General features: G+C 37.3%; 1 protein-coding gene across 1 annotated transcript; it reads left to right on the forward strand.

Moving 5' to 3' along the window:
* The first annotated feature begins 5,192 nt into the window (after positions 1-5,192).
* On the forward strand, positions 5,193-6,833 carry LOC131154355 (uncharacterized protein At5g23160). The gene is made up of 2 exons (XM_058107068.1): positions 5,193-5,918; positions 6,095-6,833. Exons 1-2 carry the CDS (start codon positions 5,571-5,573, stop codon positions 6,674-6,676), a joined length of 930 nt encoding a protein of 309 aa, XP_057963051.1. The 5' UTR covers positions 5,193-5,570; the 3' UTR covers positions 6,677-6,833.
* The last annotated feature ends 2,062 nt before the right edge of the window (positions 6,834-8,895 follow it).

An 8,895-nucleotide genomic window follows, 5' to 3' on the forward strand; every position in this document is an offset into this window, starting at 1 on the left:
CACTGGCTTTCTTTCTTTGATGAAAACTCAGTAGAGCACTTATAACCTCTTCCAAATTCAGAACCTTCTTGATTTTCTACTTCCCCTTTCTTCCTTTCTAGAAACTTTGGTTTTATATGTCCCTTTTTCCCACACTTAAAACAACGTATGTCCTTCTTCTTCTTGGACTGTGACTAAGATTTATTGTTACTTGATCCGCTCTGAAATTTGCTTCTCCCACGTTCCTAGTTACCCTTCACCACAAGCCCTTCACATTATGAAATCTCATCACTGGCTTTCTTTCTTTGATGAAATCTAAGTAGAGCACTTGTAACCACCGAATTCAGGGTTTATTTTCCCTATGTCAAAGTAGTAACCATATTTTCATACACATGAGATGCAGGTAGGGAATTCAAAAGCATCAACGCCTTGTCTTCTTCCTCAAACTTTACATCAACCCACATCTAATCTCTTATAATTTGATTGAATACATTGATATGTTGGTCAAATCCGCACTCTTCTCCATCTTAAGCCAATACAATTTCTGCTAAAGATACAACTTGTTCGTTAAAGACTTGGACATATACTGGCTTTCCAATTTCTCCTAAACAGACACTGGAGGTTCCTCATCCATGACGTGATACAACATGCCATCAACCAAAAAAATCCTGATTGTCGCCACAACCTTTGCTTCCAATTCCTTCTAACTTGTTTCATCCATGTCTTCCGGTTGACTTCTGTATAATTCCTTCATCATACCTTATTGTACTAACAGATCTTTAACCCTCCCTTACCACAGTCCAAATTTTCCTGTTCCATCGAACTTAACAATATCAAACTTTGTAGAAGAAATTCCAAAAGCCATTATAACCTAATGCTCTGATACCAATTTGTTGTACAAATGAATGCGTAGCACAAACAAACAATCTTACAACACAAAAACCAATAGTGAAATATACATAAAAACACAATCACACAGATTATATGAAAGCAATAAAATAATGACATGAAGAATTACATAGTTTAGCAATGCCTACATCCATAGGAGCAAACGACAGTAATTTTTCACTATCTTCTATCAAAAGACATATGGAATACAATATATATATATATATATATATATATATATATATATATTATTTCTTTTTCCAAAATGTCTTTAATGGAATGACAATGTCTTGGGGCATCCACGCATGTGCATGCATGCACTTGTGCCTGCGCACCATATGCAACCAAGCACCTGAACATTTTTAATTTAAAATTCAGTGTGTGTCAAAATGATGTTGTTTTCAAGCTATCTTGTATATCTAAATATGCGCAAAGGTATGGACATGCGCCAATTTATTTCTTTATTTATTTGAACATTTTAAAATTTTGCATGAAAGAAATTAAAAAAATAATGCCTATAAAAATATGTCTAAACTACCTAACTAAGTTTTCTCAAGTGGTAAGGGCGAAGTTGGGCTTTGGTGACCCCAAGGTCCCAAGTTTGATTCCTCACGTGTGCTTTGCCTAGTGAATTAACAAGGATGCGTCAATAGGTGGGTGGCAATGTTTACTTCTCCCCAATTTGGTATCGCCTAGGTGGGTATGAAGGGCTTGCCTAGATTGGAGTTCTAGGTCATAAAAAAATACGCCTAAAGTCCAATAAAAATCCTAGGAAGCTTAATTAAAACAACTAAGAATAAAGACCCCAAATAGTATAGGCCAATTTCAATCTTGAATTTTTTACACTGTGCCCTAAACCTTGTCGATAATTCTTAGGCATGATCATCGTGTAATTGGAGTTGGTATTGTGAAAGTTAGAATGTTTGATGGCATTGTTAGAACATTACAAATTATTAAACATGTTCCAGAATTGAAGAAATTCACTTTCTCTAGGTTAATTAGAAAAGACTTTGCATAAGCTTTCAAGAACTCCTAGAAATGGAATCCTAAAGGTGTCAAATGGTTCAATGGTTGTTATGAAAGGTAAACAAGTCGATAAAAATTTGTATCGACTAATGGGCAGTATAGTTATGGGTAATGCAACAACCGCTTCATGAGATATTAACATAGTTGACACTAAGTTCTAGCATATACACCTAGGATATATGGGTGAGTGAGGTATGATGGAACTCCGTAAAAGAAAATTATTGAAAGGGTTAGCGGAGTGCAAATTTGATTTTTACAAGTATTATGTTTTGCGTAAACAATGTAGTGTAGAGTTCAACTTGTCTTCCCAAAAGAGTAAAATTATTTTGGATTATGTTCACTATGATGTTTGTGGGCCTACAAGGGTACTAGCTAGGAATGGAGTTTAATATTCTGTTAGCTTTATTGATGAACACTCTACGAATCTTTGGGTTTACTTCATGAATAAAAATTTAGAGGTATTATCCAAATTCAGGTAGTGGAAGGCAGAGGTTGAGAAACAAACAGAATAATCAGTGAAGTGTCTCAGGTCAAATAATGGGTTAGAGTACAAGTCTGATAAGTTTATGAAGTTCTACAAGTTTTAGGGAATTGTCAAATATTTTACAATTTTCCAGATTCTACAACAAGGGTGGTTAAAAGAATGAACATGACTCTGTTGGAGAAAGCTAGGAGTATCATGAGACTACATGTAGAATTGCATAATAATTTTTGGGTGGATTCAATCAACATAGTTTGTGATATTATTAATAGGTCACCTTCTACAGAGCTAGATGGTAAAGTAGTCAAGGAAGTTTGGACAAGTCAAGAGGCTGACTACTCTACATCAAGGATCTTCAGTTATCTAGCATATGCTCACATTCCTAGTAAGCTTCGATCCAAACTAAACCCTAATTCCAAAAGTCGCATTTTCATTGGCTATGGAAAGGAGATTAAAGGGTTCAAGTTGTGGGATCCAGAGAATAAGAAGGTATTTATGAGTATGGATGTGCTGTTTGGCATCAATGCTGAGATAAAAAGAATATGAACAAAATAGAAAAGTTGACAAGAAGGAGCTAGATGTGTAGGCGGAGCTTGGTAAACTTTGGAACCAGTAACCAAAGGTGCCTTTAGTGTTGCTATAGACAGACCCTATGCATTACAAAGATATAGTTTTGAGGATATGGTCTCCTTTGCTCTAGTTAGTGGTAGTAAAGATCTATATTCTTTCAATGATGTAATTTTAGGCCCAAAGAGAAATAAGTGTATGGAAACTTTGATGGAAGAGCTGGAGTCTTTACACAAAAATCAGAGTTGGGAGTTGGTGGAACTTCCTAAGGGAAGGAAAGTAGTGGGATGCAAATGGGTGTTTAGGAAGAAAGAGAATAATTCAGAATGAGATAGTAAATGATTTAAGGCCAGACTAGTAGCAAAAGAGTACTCCCAAAGGGAAGGGATAGACTATGGTAAGATATTTTCTCTAGTTATCTGGCATACCTCCATTTGGGTTTTATTGTCTATGGTAGCTTAGTTTAGAGCAATTGGATGTTAAAAGAGCATTTTTTTTTCATGGTAATTTGGAAGAGCAAATTTATATGGAGCAGCCAAAAGGTTTCACAAAACTTGGGAAGGAGAATTACGTTTGCAGATTAGGGAAATCATTGTATGAATTGAAACAATTGCCAAGGCAGTAGTAGTAAGTATGATTGTTGTGTTTACTAGAAGTCTATCTGATGATTCATTTATCTTTCTACTATTATATGTTGAAGATATGTTGATTGCTATTAAGAATATATGTGATGTCAATGGTTTAAAATCCTTATTAAGGAATTTAAGAAGAAGGATCTTTGCTACAAATAAAATCCTTAGGGCAGAAATACGAAGAGACAAGAAAGGTTGTAAGGTTTAGATCTCTTAAAAGGCTTACATAGAGAACATGTTGGAGAGATTTAGCATGAGCAATGTTAAGTTAGCGTCTACCCCATGGGTAAATCATTTCAAGCTATCTTCAACACAATATCCACAATCAGAGGAAGATGTGATGGAGATGTCAAGGGTATCATACGCCAATGCAGTGGGTTATTTGGTGTATGTTATGATTTGTATTCATCTAGATCTTACACATGCAGTTCGTATGGTGAGTAAGTTTATCAAAAATCTATGCAAGGAACATTGAAGTGTTTTGAAGTGGATCCTCAGGTATTTGAAAGGCACTGCAAATTTTGACATTGAGTTTGGTATAGCACAAGATTCATCTTTAGTTCCAGGATTCACTAATGCAAATTATGAAAGAGATTTAGATGACGAAAGGTCCACCATAAGTTATGTATTCACTATGGCAAGTGGACCTGTTTGATGGAAATCCATGTTATAGTCAATTGTTGCATTACCTACTACTGAAGTAAAGTATATGATAGTGACAAAAGCTGCAAAAGAGACTATGTGGTTGAAAGGATTGGTAAGTAAACTTGACATAGAGCAATAGACTATTCATTTGCGTTGTGACAATCATAATTCTATTTACTTAGATTTGAATCAAATCTATCATGACAACATTACAATCAGATGTCACAAGCTATGAGAGTTGATTGGTACTAATGAGATTTAGATGGTTAAAGTGACGACACAAGAAAATGCAACTAACATGTTAATGAAAGTTATTACTAAAGAACAATTCTTGCGTTGCTTGAACTTACTCCATTTTGCTAGTTGTTGAATCAATGATGTGCAACTTTAGGTAGAGGTATAGGTCTGAATGCTCTAAAGGGTTGAATATTTGCCAAGGTGGAGATTATTGAGTTGTGACTCATATTTAGAGGGTATCCACTTAAAGACAGTTACAATGGGGCCCTCACCCCTCAATGTGCGAAACCTCCTCGTCTACTTAAATTAAGTTTAGTATATATGGTGCATTGGTGAAGTGGGAAGGAGAGCAAAGCTCCCAGTGGCACAGTACAATTGGTTTGAGTAAGGACACAGTATAATTGTATTATCATATGTGCGTATTTTGGGGTTTCATATGCAACTATATATACATATTGTATACGTAGTCGAAGGTTGAGACCCTAATAAAGTTTTTGTTTGATATTGAAAATTGCGTAAGAGTTTCACAAACATACACACATTACCGAATCGCAATGATCTTAGAGTGGAATTTGGTAATAAAACCAATGCTTAAAATACCTTTATAACTACCTACTTATTTTTTTATGATATAGTAATAAAATAATATATTTATTTTTCAAACTCAAAAATTAATAACCTCCGAATGCATGTTTGTGCACAGTTAAAACTTGAAAAAACGATTTATGGTCTTTTTCACATGCAATTTTCCTTTATTTATTTATTTTTTGTTTCAAGATTCCCATTTCATCATTAACTACTACAAATAAGAGGAAATAAACGATAGCGCGTGAAGACCACCAAAATTCCAAGTCATCCTCCCCAAAGACCAAAACCAAATGCTCACCCATAAATCCAAAAAAAAAAATATACATATAAAAATACACCATAATCTTCTCATGCTAATTATTTATTTATTTACTATCACAGTCCGCATATAGAAATTAAATAGTTAATTTATTCTCCTATGGAGACTGAAGACGGACGGGCCGGACGGCAGCTATCTACTGCTTTCTCAATTCAATTCAAAACCCCTCCATGCCGACGACTCCTTCCCTTGTCCCTCTCATACTTCCATGCCGAAAGCAAACCCTAAGATCTCATGGTTTCTCGCTTGCTTCGGATTTTCCATGAAAATCGACGAGAAGGACTCTCCGGGAAATGTCCCGACCAGCGGCCGGAAAAAGATCCGTCGATTTTCCTGGCCAGCAAAGAAATCCAGCATGAAAACCGTCCCGATTGACCCTACCACGTCGGAAAATCCCTGCCGAATTAAAGAAATTAAAATTATCACGGAGAACTACTCAGATAAACACGCTTCACAACGACGTCGGGTTCCGGATACCGGTCACAAGCCTCCGAATCAGATCCCGGCGGCGGTTGCAGAAAAAGTGCCGTCTGCTCAAACCGTACATCGCCCAAAGGTATGTAACGCACTTCTCTGAACTCCATAGCCAGTCGTGTATTCCGTAGCAAAACGGTCAAAGCCTGTGAAACCCCAGGCGTATCTTAATTAGCATGACTCGGCTTAGATAAGAGTCCGTACGCACCCCCGCACTTTAGCATCACTGAAAACCTGCTTGTACTTTTCCTGCTCCAGAAAAGCTGCGGATCGCCTGAACTTTCAGATCAGCTAAAACTTTCTGAGGCCGCCACGTTTCAAAAGCACCCACCACGTGGCCGGATAACGTATGCCCAGTCCCAACCAGTCACGGGGGGCCACCCTTCGCCGGAGATCGAGCCCAAGCCCAAGCCCAAATCGAATCGGAGCTCCGTGATCGCTGATTCCGCATCAACCCCGACCCGAAATGCTCAGAAGAAATCAAGAAATAACGAATCCAGGCGGAGGCGGCGAAGCGAAGAGGATGAAGCGGTGGACAGATTCGCCCCGGTTATTGGGATGTCAGTTATAATGGTGACGTTGGTAATAATGGTGTTATGGGGTCGACTATGTGCCGTCCTGTGCACCTCGGCATGGTGTTATTTCATTCCCCGGATGCGAGCAAGAGCTAAATCCGATAGAACGGGGATTGTGAAAACAGGTTCGGCTCTGGGTTCAGGCGATCCGGATTTGAGCTCGGAAGAGTACAAGAGGAGGGTGGTGTTGGATGGGTTTCTGGAGAGGAACCGCCGGAGTGCGTTTGGGAGGCTTGTGGGCATGGGCGAAGCTCCTTACTTCTGATTGGTGTAAATTAGGTACATGAATGTGTCTAAATTTGTCATGTTCGACGAAACAGTTGATCCAAATTTTCTATTTTCTGTATATGTTGTTTGAATTTTTTTTTTTTCAAATTTAATATTATTTTAATAATAATTATTGAAAAACAGTTTGGATTAAACCAACGTTTTTTACAAGTCTCATGTATATATTACAAGCGCTATGTATTTCAATTTGTTTCTCATGGTTACACACCGAACATTAATATATGTTTTTCCTAATGTCAAATAATAAGAAATAGTATCTCTCTATTGATGAATATTTTGAATATTCATTTCATTATTATGATTGCACATAATACAAGGTTTAGGAGCAAGTTGATTGATGTGCTTCAAGATAAGAGGGCTTTGCTTTTTTTGGCAGTCTTTCGCGTATCTCTTTTTCTTTGTCCCTAAGTTTTTGATTTTCAGTTCTTTAGGAGGACTTCTTGTCCTCCATCCCTTGTGATTGCTCCTTTTTATTAATAATATTTTATTATTTTATTGAAATAATTTTTTTTTATTTTATTCAAAATTATTAGGTAAGATCTTATTAAGGTCATAAGATAAGTAACCCCACAAAATTAATTTACGCTTCAATAATGAACTTTCGTTAGCGATTTACTTGAATCATAAGTCATGTAAATTGCGATCATAGGTTACAATAAAAACTTTGTAAAAATGAAAGTAGTCCGTGTATTTGAATTGTTGATGGATGTTTAACGGTGACTTTACTACCATATTTTTCTACCTATGTAAGATTTATTATGATTCAATAGAGAATGGATTTTAATTTTTCAATTGGGGAGTGATTTTCGAGTTGGCTCCTATTTAGTTGAATGTTGTTATGACTAAATGTGGCTTAGCCAAGAAGGGAGTCGAATTTATGGATCTTGCCAAACTGGTGCTCTTCACAAAGATGTGTTTGATGGGTTTCGTCCCTCTTCTTTTAGCTACATGTTATAACTTTCAGTACTCACATAAATTGTTCGATAATTAAATATACATATTAGGGAGTAATAAATAAACATTATACAGAAGTAATCCAAAGAGACATGGAAGATAATATATACATATGAAACTAATGTACAAAACAATATTCAGATAACTAATACAGAAATACAACTATGTTGGTCCTCAAGTGCCACACATAGGTCGTCTCCTCTATCATGTAGGCTACCATTTGCATCCCCCCTCTCCTCTCTGGTCTTCCCTATTGGCTCTCCTGCCCCATCGTCATCGTGTACCTCTACCATCTCCTCCATGAGGTACTTCATCATCGTCCATATGAAGCAAATGGGGAGATGACTGATGTAATGATGTAACTCAGGAACATGGTGGAAAGGCCAGTGCATCCACATCCTCCTAACCTACACTCGCGTCAAATATAAATGATGTGGATGGTGTGGTAAGAGAGTTGTAAGGGCTACTCCTATATGGTAGGTCATGGGAAGTACGAGAGGATGAAGGTACTATAGCAAGATATCGTATACTAGTGGATGGCTCGACCGTGTCAAGTACCGTCAAGCAGGTATGTGGTGCTGAGGGGCCAAAGATGTCCTGACTCTCTACAAATAGCGGTTGCTTAAAAATTTCTCTAGTTTAGCTCTACAAACCACTATCCGCATGTCAACATGTCGAGCAAGTACTCCACGAATTGGAACTCCTCAATCTCCAACTGGCTATTCTACAAGGGGAGGAGGTCCAGGGAGATGTCTTCGTGGTCCATGCTCATGGAGAATCGTAAATTCATCCCTTGCTAACCCTTGAACAGACATATTTTGAGAGACTAGCTCGACCTCATGTAATATATCAACATACAGTATGAACAAAAATATAGTCAATACATTTATATTATAAAATTATGAAGCATACCTAGAACGTATATGGTAATGTCTACTTACAAGGCTCATATATACAACTGCTTTCCTGTCCATGAAGCATCGTGTGATGGACCTATGCCATCTAAAGTATGGATCCTCTTAATGCAAAGAACCATCCTCTATCTCTCCAATGATGATATACTCTCTGTGATCCTCTTATAAATCCACATAAATCCTATGGAAAGTCCTCCAATCGGTCACCCCTCGACCGCGATTGTCAATGTGATGTAGGTCATACCCATGAAGTTGTACCCTTGATGTGGAAAAGGGTTTTGGAATGCTTTGTTGATAGCCAAACTGATGCAATACTCGGTCAAGGAGG

The sequence above is a fragment of the Malania oleifera genome, chromosome 4 (assembly GCF_029873635.1).
Source record: "Malania oleifera isolate guangnan ecotype guangnan chromosome 4, ASM2987363v1, whole genome shotgun sequence".
Lineage (NCBI taxonomy): Eukaryota > Viridiplantae > Streptophyta > Magnoliopsida > Santalales > Ximeniaceae > Malania > Malania oleifera.

Excerpts from the sequence above, each read along its gene's own strand:
- LOC131154355 (XM_058107068.1), top strand. The coding sequence starts at position 5,571 with ATGCCGAAAGCAAACCCTAAGATCTCATGGTTTCTCGCTTGCTTCGGA. Across the intron at positions 5,919-6,094 it reads AAACCGTACATCGCCCAAAG|AAAAGCTGCGGATCGCCTGA; the intron begins GTATGTAACGCA and ends TTCCTGCTCCAG.